The following is a 15,635-nucleotide window of genomic DNA, read 5'->3' as shown; positions in this document are numbered from 1 at the left end:
AACTACATACGCTGCATAAAATCCCCCCTCCCAAATTCCCAAGCTCAAGAATGTGGCAGCGTGGAAGCTTCTGGTGCTAATGGCTTCCAAAGCTTCTTATTTGTCACTATTTTTAGAAAAATAAGCACCTAAATACAGGTAGTCCTCGGTTCAATTCATCGGTACCACAATTCATTTAGCTACCATTCAAGGTTACAACGGCACTGAAAAAAGTGAATTATGACCATTTTTCGCACTTACAACTTTTGCAGCATCCCCATGGTCACACAATCAAAATTCAGATACTTGGCAAGTGGTTCATATTTATGACGGCTGCAGTGTCCCAGGGTTACGCGATCACCTTTTGTGACCTGACAAGCAAAGTCAATGGGGAATCCAGATTCACTTAACAGACATGTTACTAATTTAATAAATGAATTGATTCACTTAACGATGGTGGCAAGAAAAGTCGTAAAGTGGGGCAAACTCACTTAACAAATGTTTCACTTAGCAACATAAATGTTGGGTTCAATTGTGGTCGTAACTCAAGGACTACCTGTATACAAATTCGGGAATAATTATTGGTGTTTGGTTTAGTTTTTGATTATTATTTTTGTTGCTGTCGTCAGCTAATCAAATGAGTTGCCCGCTATCTTTCCAACTGCCTTTTTGGTTTTCCTAGTTCTCCTTGGATTCTTCTTCCACTCTTCCCAAAACTTGCTTCTCTCTACGGCAGCCTCTCTCTCTCCAAGCAACACACTTCACCCTTCTCTCCTTGCTTTAGCAGAACAAGGCTGGCTAGTAGAGGTAAGCTTAGATTAGGACTCCCCCGTCATGGGGCCAAACTACATGGGTTGGTAAAGATAAAGATTTCCCCTGTCTAGTCATCTGACTCTGTGGGGAGCTGCTCATATCCGTTTCTTAGCCAAGGGAGCCAGCGTAGTCTGAAGATGCTTCCGTGGTCATGTGATCAGCATAACTATATGCCAAGGCAAGCACTGTTATCTTCTCACCAAAGTGGTACCTATTTATCTACTTGCATTTGCATGCTTTCAAACTGTAAATGGGCAGCAGCTGGGGCAGGTACAACATCTCATGCAACTGTTGTGTACAGTTACTCCTCGACTTACTACCGTAAATCACTCTCGTAAGTCGTGATGGTTGTTAAGCAGTTTATCCCGTGACCACATCTGATTTTATAAGTTATTTTTTTTGCATCTGTCATAAAGTGAATGTGTCAGGTCCTTAGCATCGTGTTCTGCCCTTCTGTTGGAAAAGGGGGAGAGAAGGCTCACTGGCATTTTCTCAGGCTTTTGCCTTTACTGTAACTGCTTGGGAATTAAGGGGGAGGGGGACTGTCTTCAGAGAAGGAGCTGATTCCCTCCCAGACAATTCCAACTGCCATCAGGACCATCATGCCCTGAGGGTGACTGATTATCTACCTAGCACCTTGGAGTTTCCATAACAACTTTTCACATTGGCTGTTGGTGGACTGGTCAGGGGGTTTGTGTTTGGGGAAATGAAAGAATGCTGTGTGCTTTGCGCGGGCTCTTTCAGATTCTGCCTGGCTTTCCTGCAATCACTTTTCTCTCAGTAAAAGTTATTTTGATTCAACCAAACAGATTCAAGAGTCTTACTTTCCTGAGGAACTAGTTGAGGCAGGTCCTTACAAAATGCTACGGTCGTAAAGCGATCACCACAGTCTCTAAGTGAAGCCATTGTTCGCTATGGGTGCTCCTCCCCCAGGAAACTGGAAGTAAACAATAGTTTCTGGAAAAAAACATTATGGTCACGTGACCACAGGGTGCTGCAAACAACAGTAAATGCAGACCGGTTGCCAAAATGTGGTTACAGGATAGCAGACTGGGGGAATGGTCACTGTGACTTCAAATCTGGGTCATAAGTCCCTTCTTCCATTGTAACTTCAAGCAGTGGCTAAGCAATCTGTCATAAGTCGAGGACTACCTGTAGATTCTGTAAAGAAGACAGAATCCATAAAGACTGCATCCATTCCATGCAGGAGGGGAAAGATTGTACATATTTAGATCCCACAGCATCACCTGCTTTGGCATTTCCAAGACATTTTAGTTAGTCCCATTTTACTTAGTACTTTTAAGTTCAAACCCGTGAAGTTTGGCCCACAGTGACTGCTAATATTTTAAAACATTTTACTGTGGTTTTTTTAATTCTCTAACAGGCAAACCAATGACTACTCCTATAGAAGAAGAATGTGACACTTTGCAGTCTGAGGTCCAAGATATCCTTCGGCAAGTGAAACCCATTCATTCATCTGTCAAACCTGGAGAAACAAAATCACCCAACCTACCCATGTTTTGTGGCAAGACCAAAGTATTTTTGACCAACTCCATGGTAAGAATCATCCAGCAAGTTTTGGAAAGGAAAACAAAATGTTGGCCGGGGGTGGAATCAGGGTGAATTTTTGCCACGATAGGATTCTGTAACATCAAAGATTTCTAGCCCTCAGGAGGACACATGAAAAACAAGTCTGGGAGGTGGGGGCAAAGCCCTTTAGTGACATAGATTCAGGCCTTCCCATTCTCCCTCCTCTCCACTTACCTTGGATGTGGGGGGAAACAAAATCATTTTGATTAGCATAATTGTTTTGTAAACCAGAAAAGAGGAGATGAAGTTTAGCCCTCTGAGCTAAACTTGACTGGGGGTGGGGGGTGGGGAGGGAATAAAGGTGTATGTGTGTAGGAATCTTTTTTGGGCTACACCCAGGTCCAACAAGAATTTTTTTTTACATTTCTTTTCATAGTTGGAGCTTTTCGAATTCCAAAGGGCTTCTCTGTTATCTGAGAAAGCATTCTGCATCCAGTGCTGTTGGAGAAGGTTCAGGAGGAAGAAAATTGCCAGGCAGAGATGGTCTGCAACCATCATCCAGTCAGGTGAGGGGGAAGGCTCCTATACTGAGAGATCTGGAAGAGTTTCTACATGTCTTTTGAAAGGAGAGACATAGCTAGAGTGAAATTCTACAGGTTCAATCCCAGACATTTCAATTTAAATGGATCAAATTAGGGAAATGTCTCCTTTCTCCCTTTGGAAAGTCTTAAAAACACTGGAGGTTTTTAAGAAGAGGTTGGAGAGCTATTTGCCTGAAATGGTATAGGGTTTTCTGCTTGAACAGAGAGTTGGACTAGAAGACCTCCAAGATCCCTTCCAACTCTGTTATTCTGTTATTTTCTCAAGTTCCAAGAAAGTTAGAAGAGTCATTTGTCCTAGTATAAGAGAGTTGCTATCTGTCTCCCACTAACACACTGTTTTTCAACCCTGGCAACTTGCAAGTTGTGTGCACTTCAACTCCCAGTCAGCATAACTGACTGGGGAGTTCTGGGAGTTGAAGTTCATGAATCTTAAAGTTGCTAAAGTTGAGAAACACTGCTCTAGTATATTCCCTTAATGCATTTTTCTCTCTCTTCTTTTGGTAGCTGTTCGCCAGTGGCTAGCTAGGAAACATTTCCAGAGGTTACGTAAAGCTGTTAGGATTATAAAACAGACCTGGAAGAAATGGAAGGTAAGAAAAACAAGTTTAACAAGGTAAAAAAAAAAATCATCCAGGCATTTTCTTCTTTGAAAACTGGAAACAAAACTAGGTGCATGTTGCAGTTCTGGGCAAAAACCTAAGCAAGGGTTTTTTTTTTGTTTTTTTTAAAATGTTTTTCTAGAGTTTCTAGTCCTTATGTCTACAAATGCATTAAAACATGTGGGTGAAGAGTCTGAGACAGGTTGGGTAGAAGCATTGATAGAATTGGAGGCTTTCCTCAAAACAATTCAAACAGCATCACAAATAATTGTTTTCAGGCATAACAGAGGAATAATCACACTGTAGGTGCTGGATAGACCCCACCTCCACCCCTTTGCATTCTGTTCCCTCCCTCCCCATCTTTTAATTTTAATTTTGTATTTTTATTTGTATCAGAACTATTTAATTTTTTTGGTTTATCACTTTTAATGATGTAAGCCACTCAGAGTCAGCTTGAGGCAGGATGGGCAGCAAATAAATCTAATCAGTAAAATAATAAAATAAATATCTGTGTGTGACCTCACAACACGCAAAAGTGGTGGGGTTTATGTCACGATGGATTGACACAGCTGCTTTCATCATTTGCCCTCCACACACACTAAAAGTAGTCCTCGACTTACAACAGTTCATTTACTGACTATTCGAAGTTACAATGGCACCGAAAAAGGGACTCATAATGGTTACAACCTTTCCAGCATCCCAGTGATCATGTGATCCAAATTCAGATGCTTGGCAACTGGCTCAGCTTTAATGACAGTCGCAGTGTCCCGGGGTCATGTGGTCACCTTTTGCGACCTGACAAGCAAAGTCAATGGGGAAGCCAGGTTCACTGAACAACTAGGTTACTAACTTAATAACTACAGTGATTCACTTAATAAATGTGGCATGAAAAGTTGTAAAATGGGGCAAAACTCACATAACAAATTTCTCACTTAGCAACATAAATTCTGGGCTCAATTGTCGTAAGTCGAGGACTACCTGTACTGACACTTGGTGGATAACTTGGAGTATTTTTTAACTCTTCCGTAGACCAAGATGGCTGTGATAGCTGCCGAAGAACTGGATGGCATGGAAGAACATCCCCTTCCCTCTGTCCTTAGGATAGCTGCTCCCTCAGGCCAGGCTGCGAGAAAACTGGACAGATCCTGGCCTCTGAATTCCATCATCTGTTTCTGGCCTCTCAGCCTTGTTCTGTCAAGCACCCCGACAACGCTGGAGGGGCTCCAGAGAAACCTTGCTCTGCTAACTTGCTTCCAAGTCTTACAGAAGATGAACTGGACCAAGGCAGAGACCAGGTTCACTATACAAGGTGTCAACTCCATCCGAGCTCCCCCACAAGTAAGGACTATTGTTACACACACTTCCACGTTTGACTTAGAATTTTGCTCACTCGCACACTCACGTCCCTGGAAAACAGCCACGCTTAAATAATTTTCAACCAAACACTGGGGCACAACCATTTTTTTCAAATACATGGAGACCCAGTGAATTTAGAATAGAATACAATAACAGAGTTGGAAGGGACCTTGGAGGTCTTCTAGTCCAGCGGTCATCAACTGGTGACCCGCGGCCCACTGGTGGTCCGCGAGAAAATTTTGGTGCTCCACAGAAAAATGTCACCCCCAGACCACCCCCCAAAGAATTAATCCAGGCTGCACAGAAACACAAGGCTGTGCCACCCACATGGCCTACAGGTACCCTCCCCACCCACTCACTCCTTACCTGGCGAACTTGCCTGCTAAGTTGCTATTTTTCCTCTTTTTTTTCCAACCATCAGCTGTTCTGCTGTGCCGGGAGTTTTAGATTAGCTAGAAAGCAGGAAATTATTGCATTTCTTGCTTTCTAGCTAATCTTTAGAACTTTCCTTAGGATTGAAGCTTCTGTTATTCAGTACAGACTCACTGCAAGCAAATTTTATGTGACAGACTCAGGTAGTCGATGGCAGATAGATAATAGATCTCTGAATGATTCTGTGAGCAACTCAAATCTGCCTGCCTTTGCCTGGTTTTGGGTAAAAATTGCTCTTTATAAAAAAATATCAATATTTACATAAATATTTATAATATTTATATACAGCCATGCCTAGCCAGTCACATGACCACCAAGCCACACCCACAAATTAGGCCACACCCACGAACCGGTTGTTAAGAAATTTTAATCCCACTCCTGCCTCTGTGTGTGTGTGTGAGTAAGAGAGAGAGGTTAGATCAAATCTCTCTGTCTCTCTCCCACCAACATCAGCAAGCCACCGTCAGTCAAAATTCATATTAGTGGTCCCCAGGGGTTAAAATTATGAGTTTGGTGGTCCCTGAGGTCCAAAAGATTGGCGACCCCTGGGCTAATCCAACCCCCTGCTTAGGCAGGAAACCCTACACCACTTCAGACAAATGGTTATCCAACATCTTTTTAAAAACTTCCACTGTTAAAGCATTTACAACTTCTGGAGGCAAGTTGTTCCCCTGATTAACTGTTCTCCTTAGTTGTTCCCCTGATTAATTTCTCCTTAGTTCTAGGTTGCTTCTCTTCTTGATTAGTTTCCACCCATTGATTCTTGTCCCGCCCTCAGATGCTGTGGAGAATAGGTTGGCTTCCTCTTCTTTGGGGCAGCCCCTGAGAAATTGGAACATTGCCATCATGTCACCCCAGTCCTTCTTTTCATTAATATTTAGAATAACTGCTATGTTAGCCATTCCTAGCATCGTACGGGTAGTCCTCGACTTACGACCACAGTGGAGCCCACAATTTTTTTTGCTAAGTGAGAAATTTGTTATGTGAGTTTTGCCTCATTTAATGACTTTTCTTGCCACAGCTGAAGTGAATCGCTGCAATTGTTAAGTTAGTAATATGGTTGTTAAGTGAATCTGGCTTCCCCATCAGAAGGTCGCAAAAGGGGATCACGTGACCCCAGGACACTGCAGCAATGAGTCAGTTGTCAAGCATCCAACTGTAAATCACATGACCATGGGGATGCTGCAGTGGTCATAAAAGTGTGAAAAATGCTCTTAACTCACTTTTTTCTTTGGTGGTATAACTTTGAACGGTCACTAAATGAACTGTTGTAAGCTGAGGACTACCTGTACAGGTAGTCCTTTTACAACAATTGGGACCAGAATTTCCATCGCTAAGCAAGATTGTTCTTGAGTCGTTCTGATTTTATGGCCTTTTGCCACGATTGTTAAGTGAAACACTGCCCTTAAGTGAATCATGCAGTTGTTGAGCGAATTCAACTTCCCCCATGACTTTGATTTTCGGAAGCTGGCTGGGAAGGTCGCAGATGATGATCACGTGACCTAGAGATGCTGCAATTATCGTAAATACATGCCTGGTTGCCAAGCAACCCGAATGGGGATGCTGACAGAGTTGTAAGTCACCTTTTTCAATGTTATAACTTCAGTCGCTAAGCAAATGGTTGTAAGTCGTGGATTACCTGTAGCTGTTTTATCTTATGGAATATGTAGTCCAAAATAATATATATGGTGGCTACTGGACTAATTAACTGACCCCACTTCTCCTCTGTGCTTCCCAGTCCCCCTCTGCCCATATTTTTTAATTTCATATTATTGTACTTCCATTCTTTATTGTTTTATTCCTTTGCTACTGTTATTGGTTTCTTCATGTTATGGTTGTGAGCCACCCAGAGTAGACCCACATCAAGATGGGTGGCAAATAAAATTAACCAATAAATATCTCAGTATAAAAAAAAAATAGATTGCACATTCGCTGTATCACTGGGCCTTGCTTGAAATATATATGTTAACTGTGCCCCTCAGTTTATCTTCACTGTAAATAACCGTCCAATTTGCTTCAAATTTGATGCCGTTTTGCAATTACTGTATCTTTTTAATTTGTATAATGCCTTAGTCATCTAGTTATTGTTTTTTTTTCCTTCAGGACTCCGCCAAGATCTACTGCAGAAAGTCTCCGCTGCTTTATGCCAACACCAGGCCATACAGCCACATAGTGACCGGGTTCAACCAGATTCTCCTTGATAAATGCACAATACCTTGAGTCTGGAAGGGTCCTTCTGGGGCCCTTGATTAGTCCTGTATTTATTGCTCTTCTTAGGATGCTTCCTGGAGGACCAGAGAACTTAAGCACTTCTTCCCAATACAGAGCTTGTCTAAAATACTGTTTTTCAACCTTGGCCCTTTAAGATAGGTGGACCAACTCCCAGAATTCTCTGGCTGGGGAATTCTGGGAGCTGAAGTCCACCCATCTTAAAGGGGCCACAGTTGAGAAGCACTAGTCCAGATGCAGAGGCCCACTCATTCAATCCATCAATTAAATTGTACTCCCCCCGCCCCTTTGGGATGGTTGTATGCATATAACAGAAACAAGCTACCTCCAATGCTTTATTTGGCCTGATAGCAGCCGGTAATCTAGTGTAATGAAAGGATCCCATCTCCTTGATAGTCTGATCCTTTATTTTCAGAATCAGGAAGCAAATCTTAACATGTCTTGTGCACACCTTGAAAATGATTGGGAAGTGCTCAAAGCACCACACTTTACTGCTATTCAGTAAAACAGCCTACCTTTTTCCACGTTTCCATACAAGTTTTTAAATAAGATACTTCAAGGAATCCAGGGGCTTTATGTAGAACTTTAAAGCAACAGCATTTTTATGTTATGTTTCTGTAGAATCCTCAATCTTAAAAGACTTTTTAACAAATTGCAAAGAGGTGCTGTTTTTGGATCAGTACAGGCACAAAATGGTTCTTCCAAATCATTTTTGAAGCATGTAACAGCTCTAAATCTTATTAAAACCAGGAGCCAGTAGAATTTCAATCCTGCTAGTTTTGAGGGTGCTATTTTTTTTAAAAAAAATGTGTCTATATAGCAATGTTTATTTCAAAAGGGTGCTGTAGGTTTGATATACCACAGGATAGAAATCTTCAGGGGTTTTTTAATGGCCACACCATTAAATCACCAAAGACACCATTTTAATGTAGTGAGAACTTTATATATTTTTTTTAAATCTGCTGCACTTGTCAGTGTCCCCCATGTAATGAGGAAAAAGCCGGATGCCTGGGCATTTTTTTAATAAAAAACCTGAAGAGTTATTTTAAAAATTCTTCTGAGATGCAGCTGTTTTGTTCAAAATATTTCTTAAAATGTCAGAAAAAAGAATAAATTATTAAAAGGCAGAGGTCAAAGTAATAGTCCCCGATCATTCTTCCTAACTTCTGGGTTGCGTTATATTCTGTATACCGTATTTATCGGCGTATAACACGCACTTTTTCCCCCTGAAAATAGGGGGCAAATGATGTATGCGTGTTATACGCCGATATAATGTTAAGAAGCCTTCGGTGAATGCTGCTGGGATCGGGGATCAAGGACACAAATGAAAGAAGGGGAGGGAGGAAGCAACCGAAGCCTGTCCTTCTCTCTGGGTCAGCTCTGTCAGTCGCTCTCTCGCTCCTCCACCAGCACAGGAAGAAACTGCTTCAAAGAAGCGGGGGGCTTTTCCTGTCGCCGCAGCTTTCTCCCCCCCCCACCCCGCCCGCCCGCCCGCCCGCCCGCAGTGCTCCGTTCTGCCTGCCTGCCTGCCTTCGTTAATGGTTGAATCGGAACAGCTTCGGCTGAGTAAAAGAGGCGAATAGTTATTATTCTCAGCCGAAGCTGCTCCCAAACAACCAGAAACTAAGGCAGGCAGGCAGGCAGGCAGAATGGGACACTGTGGATTGAAGCGCGCGGGGGGTGGGAGTGGGGGTGAACGGCGCTTTCCTGAAATTTCCCTCTTAAAATGAAGATGCGTGTTATACGCCTGTGCGTGTTATACGCCGATAAATACGGTAAATTAAGAGGTAATAAACTTGAGATGATTATAAATATGGCTGGTTTTGATATTTTTACTGCATCAGTTTTATACTCCAGAAGTAAAATTTTGACTTTTCTCCCATTCCCACATGATATAAAATCAGACCAGAGTGCAAAAAGGAGGTTAGACTTTATTAAAGGATTTATTTTAAAAATAAAAGCATCTTTCTCCCTTTCAAAACCAGAGGAATTGCCACTCTTGAAACTGGCAAAAATTTGGTAGTTGAAAAAAAAAATTCAGCTTGTGAAAATGACCCCTATGCTTGGATCAACTGTTCTTGGGAGCAGCGTGGCCCATTCTGTCCAAGAGATTCCAACACAGAACTGGCAGTGAATAAGACAAAGCATCTCCAGATTTGCTAGCCATTTTCCAGGGCTGGAGAAACCTCTACTTGACTCCTAGACATTCACTCTGGAATTTCGTTCTCCTCCACCTCCGGCTCGACAGTCCTCAGGCAACAATCTGCAAACTCCACAAAGACAGGCTCCTGCATGTATCTTCTCATGAGAGCACTCTTGTTGTTGGCTTGGTCAATGGTCAGCAGCAGCGTGCGGAGGTGAGGATTCGAAAGGATGGCTCGGAGCTCTTCCGATTCCCCTGTTTTAAGAAAAGGGAGGGAAATGAAGAAGGTTGAGCTGAGAATTTCAGATACTGAAAGGTTCTTGGCATCTAAGATGTCTGAGGATCAGGGACAAGTCAAATGCAGGTAGTCCTCGACTTACGACCAAAATTGAACCCAAATTTTCTGTTCCTAAGTGAGACAATTGTTAAGTGAATTTTGCTTGGCAACTGACTCATATTTATGACAGTTGCAGTATCCCAAGGTCATGCAATCAACTTTTGCAACATTCAGTTAAGCAAAGTGAATGGGAAAGCCAGATTCACTTAACAACCACGTTACTAAATAACTGCAGTGATTCACTTAATAACTCTAACCAGAAAGATCGTAAAATGGGGGCAAAACTCCCTTCACAACTGCCTTGCTTAGAAGCAACAGAGGTTTTGGGTTCAATTGTGGTCATAAGTCAAGGACTTCCGACTGCCTTATTTTTTAATTAGTTCCCTCAGTGGCAAGGAGATCATCAGGATTTCATTAGTAATCTCATTCAAACAAACATTTGCAGGAGATTGAAAAAGGAAAGTTTCCTCAACTGCAGGAAACTCTTTATTTTATGCCGAAAACTTACTCAACAGCTGAAGTTTCTGGAGAGGCACCCTATCGTCTTCATCATCTTCGGTCAAAATGTCATCCACAGACCAAGGGCTGCCTAAAAAACCGAAAGGAGACAACTCCCATCACTAAAGAAATCCAGAAAAGCAGCATCTGCACAGATCTTACCATTGTGCTAGAGGCCTTTGTCTGGAATGGTGTAGGGCAGGGGGTCCCCAACACCCGGTCCGTGGCCGGCACCGGGCCACGGCATCCCAGCAAACAAGTGAGGCGCCAACCACAGGATGCAGGCAGCATGCAAAACCATGCCTTCTGGTCTACAGAAAGACCTTTCTTCACAGAACCAGTCCCTGGTGCCCAAAAGGTTGGGGGCTGCTGGTGTGTAGGGTCTTCCGCTTAAGCAGGGAGTTGGACTAGAACAGTGATCCCCAACCTTTTTGACGCCACGGCCCGGTACTGGCATCAGCTGGGCGCCGCCATCTTTTTTTGATGAAAAAGTGCTTCCGGTGACCTCACCGGAAGCTTTCTACCCGGTAGAAATGCTCACCGGAAAAGCGCTGGCGCCGCCATCTTTTTGATGAAAACGTGCCTCCGGTGAGCTTTCTACCCGGAAAAGCTCACCTGAAGCACTTTTTCATGAAAAAGATGGTGGTCCGCGACCGGTGGTTGGGGACCCCTGGACTAGAAGACCTCCAAGGTCCCTTCCCACCCTATTATACTACGAGGGTGAAGGTTTGTTCTCCGAGCTTGGGAGAAGGAACCTTCACCCTCATCCTACACCCGAGCTGCAGATATTCGCCACTATTGCTATTATTCTATGTCAGGAGTGTCAAACGCAATTTCATTGAGGGCCAGTTGTGTTTGACCTCTGGGGAAGGCTGGGGTGTGTGTGGTCCTGGTGGGTGTGACATGGGACTCGTGTCAGGGGAGGCACCTGTGGTGGCCAAGTTCTAAGGCAGGACTTTGATGAGACCCTCCCTCCCTCTCATTATAATCTATCTTCCTTCCTTCCTTCCCTCCCTCCCTCCCTCTTTTTAATTTCTTCTTCCTTCCCCTCTTTCCTTCTTTTTCCTTCCTTGCTCTCTTCCCATCTTTTCTTCTTTTTGCCTTTCATCTTTTCCTTTCTCCTTTCCTGCCTCTTCTTGCATGCTGCTACTACTACTACTACGTAGTATAAAGGAGCAAAACCATTCGAGGACCTCCACTCCCAGAGTTTCCCCCCGCCAGCCATCTTGAAAGCTGCCAGGTCTGAGAAACATTGCTGCAAATGTTTCATACAGAAAGAAAATCCATTTTCCCTTCCACATCACAACTAAAACAACACCTACCTTCAGCCCTCCAGGATTTCTCTCTCTGAACGGGGCAGGAAGGATCTGAATCTGCAGGCCGTGTGGCTGGATCCACTCTGGATGTGCACTCTTCTATTAAAATTCCAAACACATTTTTTTTTTAAGGTTATCATGTTGATTTGGAATTACAGATCACGCCCACACCCTTCTTTCCATCTCTTAAGGCAGTCGCTGCAAAGCTTAAAAACTTGACTCCAGATCTGCATTTGGCTGCAGGTAGTCCTTGACTTATGACCAGAATTGAACGCAGAATTGCAATTGTTAAGTGGATCACCATGTGATGGTGCCCAATTGTATGGCTTTTTCTCTGCAGAGGTTGTTAAACAAGTGACATGGTCATCAATGAACACAGGGATCAACAAACAAATCAATTTTATCCAGTGAGTGTCTTTTGCCACAAAACAGAATGTCGGAAACCAGCAAAAGCCACCACAAATTGCAGTAATGGGACTGGATCCTGCAAAAGGCCATAAACGCAAGCCAGTTGCCAAAGGTTCATTGCAATCACACATGACCACGTTGTGTTTGTGTGAGTGTGTGTGCATATATAGCTGTCAGAACCCCAGAAGGGTGTCATAAGGACTTTTTGGGAGTCTGTTATAATTTGAAATGGTTTCTTAGCAGCTGTTCCAAAGTTGCAATGGACTTCCCCAGATCATCTTTTAATGACCACATAATCCCTTGTGGAATGGAGTCTGGGCAACTGAGTGGAGCTGAGTATTTACTGGCCGGATGCCCTTCCTGTCACCAATGAGGAGTTGTTGTTTTTCAGCAGATATATATTCTCATTGTGCCCAGACAGAGAAATACCTGCCTCTACCTAGGATTGAACTCACAACCTCCTGATTGTGAGGTGAGAACTCCACCTCTAGGCCACCACACCACAATGGACTTCCCCAGATGAAAACCAGGGGAAAAAAAACAGTATAGAATTTGACCAGAAGGGAAACGATGCAAATGGAAAACCAAAACCGATGCTTCTCTAATTTATAGGACTTCAAATCCCATACACCCCATCCAATATGGACTTTGAGAAGGCTGAGACACAGAATTACAATTTGAATTAATTGAATAGGGATGCAGATGGGAAAAAAGGGAATTTACCTTTGTGCTTCTTGTAACAAGGCACCGAACAACTGAAATGACAAGATTATTATCCATCAGGGCAGGAGTTTTAAGAGCAAAAGAAATAGAAAAGAAAAATGTGGATTGATCCCAAGGTTCTGTATATCAACCTAGCTCGGGATCCAGTGGGAGGAATGCGCTCTGCACATGGATAAAGGTCTCCTTGTTGCTCCTTTAGACATTACAAGGCTGAATGCCAACAGAGAAAGTAAATACCCACCAGTTAAGGTGGAAAGGTAATTAGATTCCAGAGGCTGAGATACACACAACTCACTTAATTTACCCATTTTTTCAAGATTCCTATTATACACCAAAGTATCCACCAGGCCAAAGAGCTGGAATTACACAGCACAGTATTTAAAAATAAAATAAATAAAATAAAATAGAGAGAGCGCAACTAAGCAAAACTCTAACCAAGACTGCCACATTCTGGAAATGCATTTGCTAAATCAAAGTTTCTCACAGGAACTTTTAAGACGTGTGGACTTTATTTTTATTTATTTGATTTGTCAATTGTTTACAAGATAATAAGTACAAGTGTATACATAGTTGTGAATATATGAAATGGGTACATATAAGAAAAATAAAAGAATAAGAGAAACAATAGGACAGGGACGGTAGGCACGTTGGTGCGCTTATGCACGCCCCCTTTAATTCCCAGAATTCCCCAGCCAATAAACAACTCAATTTTATCCAATGGGTATTTTTGTCGGAAAACAGAATGCATAGCTGGCTGGGGAATTCTGGGAGTTGAACTCCACAGTTCTTAAAAGTTCCTAAGCATGAGAAACCCTATGTTAGATCTCTCCCTAACTTTTGTGTGAACAGAGTTTGTAGGTTCCAACCTGAACCAACCCACAAATTCTCCTGAAACATCCCAATGGACCATTCCTGGGGGAAACAATTTCTAGATTTCTATAAACCAGCAATTCTCACTTAGAAGAGATTGATCCTAAGTAATCTCCTATTGCACTACAACCTGGGCGAAAGAAAGAGGCAGGGGAGACCTTCTGCTCTGCCAGTAATCCCCAAATCCCTCACAACCTGCTCCTCCCACCCTGGCAAGGGGTTCCCCCAAGTATATCCCCCAAGCTGGGATATTATAAATAGAAGCAAATAGGAGGATAATAATGTGTTAAATATGTTCAAAGAAATATTAGGTAGGTAGGTAGGTAGGTGGATGGATGGATGGATGATTGATGGGTGGATGGGATAAATAATTGATAGGTAGAAGATATATAGATTAGATTATTGATTAATGATTGATAGATTGATAGACAGATAGCTAAATATAGATGGATGGATGATTGATAGATAGATAGATAGATAGATAGATAGATAGATAGATAGATAGATAGATAGATAGATGATTGATAGATAGGCAGGAGATATAGATCTAGATTAGATGATTGATTGATAGATGATTGATATAAATAGATCAGATAGATAGATGATAGATATAGATGGATGGATGATAGATACGATTGATAGATAGATCAGCTAGATGATAGATAGATATAGATAGATAGATGGATGATACGATTGATTGATAGAAAGATAGATCAGATAGGATAGATAGATAGATAGATAGATAGACAGAAGATATAGATCTAGATTAGATGATTGATTGATAGATGATTGATATAAATAGATCAGATAGATAGATGATAGATATAGATGGATGGATGATAGATACGATTGATAGATAGATCAGCTAGATGATAGATAGATATAGATAGATAGATGGATGATACGATTGATTGATAGAAAGATAGATCAGATAGGATAGATGATAGATAGATAGATAGATAGATAGATAGATAGATAGATAGATAGATAGATAGATAGACAAAAACAAATCGCCCCCTGTGCTTGCAAAGCATCTCCAAGCCTCCTCAGTGCGGACCCCCCTCCCCTCCAATGAGAGATCATCCAAGCGCCTTCCTCCCCCTCGCCCTCCCCCATTGCAAACGCCAGACCCTGGGAAGCCCCTTCCCCTCGCGAAAGCGGCCTCTTGAGCATAAGCAAAGCGCGCCCTGGTAGGTACTCACTATCTCTCCCGACAGCCTGGACATCGGTACTTCGCGGCCTGGCGCCCCTCGCGTCTGCAGACCACGCATCGCCCCTCGGCAGACGTCCCCGGCATGGCCGCACCAAGGCCGGGCTCTCCGGCGCCTCTTCCGGCCCGCCTGCCCGATCCGCCTCCCGGGCGGGGCTTGGCTCCAGACCCGGCAGCTGCTCCGCCCGCAAAGCTGCTTCTCGAGCCGGATCGCGCTCGGCTTGTGAGTTGGAAGGGACCTTAGAGGTCATCTAGTCCAACCCCTCCCCCCCTCTACGCCCAAGCAGGAGAACCCTACCCTTAAGGCTGACGAAAGGCGAGGACTCGGAGTTCCCCGAGTTGCGATTTCGGAAGGCTTCAGCGACCGCCTGTACGCGAATGCATGATGCGTGATTCCCAGGCGTCGTATGAATGCGTGATTCCCAAGGGTGGGTGGAAGAAAAACCCTTTGGGGGCTGAAGCTTGCTCTTGTAGACAGGGAGTCCTCGACTTACAACCGTTCATGGAGTGACCATTCGAAGTTATAACGGTACTGAAAAAAGGGACTTATGACTATTTCCCACACTTATGACCTTTGCAACATCCCCATG

The 15,635-nt window shown here is 43.2% G+C and overlaps 2 protein-coding genes across 4 annotated transcripts in view; one reads left to right on the top strand and one right to left on the bottom strand.

Annotated features, from left to right (window-relative positions):
• The window catches only part of MYO19 (myosin XIX), a 40,459-nt gene extending 31,783 nt beyond the window's left edge, over nt 1-8,676 (top strand). The window contains exons 20-25 of one of the 3 annotated variants that reach the window (XR_015747810.1): nt 662-786; nt 2,177-2,349; nt 2,759-2,888; nt 3,429-3,514; nt 4,553-4,861; nt 7,415-8,676. Coding sequence is in view for 2 of the 3 variants with exons in the window: in XM_026682733.2 (XP_026538518.2) it covers nt 2,177-2,349; nt 2,759-2,888; nt 3,429-3,514; nt 4,553-4,861; nt 7,415-7,531 (815 nt within the window). In the remaining variant the exon portion in view is untranslated. The remainder of the gene's footprint in view (nt 1-661; nt 787-2,176; nt 2,350-2,758; nt 2,889-3,428; nt 3,515-4,552; nt 4,862-7,414) is intronic. The other 2 variants (XM_026682733.2, XM_087956440.1) reach the window with 2 other exon arrangements.
• Nucleotides 8,677-9,454: 778 nt separating this feature from the next.
• Nucleotides 9,455-15,189, bottom strand: ZNHIT3 (zinc finger HIT-type containing 3). The gene is made up of 5 exons (XM_087956547.1): nt 15,038-15,189; nt 12,966-12,997; nt 11,841-11,933; nt 10,529-10,609; nt 9,455-9,938 (listed from the first exon to the last, which is right to left on the bottom strand). Exons 1-5 carry the CDS (start codon nt 15,130-15,132, stop codon nt 9,748-9,750), a joined length of 492 nt encoding a protein of 163 aa, XP_087812673.1. The 5' UTR covers nt 15,133-15,189; the 3' UTR covers nt 9,455-9,747.
• Nucleotides 15,190-15,635: the final 446 nt, after the last annotated feature.

Source organism: Notechis scutatus, chromosome 1 (genome assembly GCF_049901735.1).
Source record: "Notechis scutatus isolate UNSWTSFEM ecotype Mainland chromosome 1, rNotScu1.2, whole genome shotgun sequence".
NCBI classification, from domain to species: Eukaryota; Metazoa; Chordata; class Lepidosauria; order Squamata; family Elapidae; genus Notechis; species Notechis scutatus.
The sequence above is the reverse complement of the archived record's forward strand: the minus strand, read 5'-3'. Positions and strand labels throughout refer to the sequence as shown.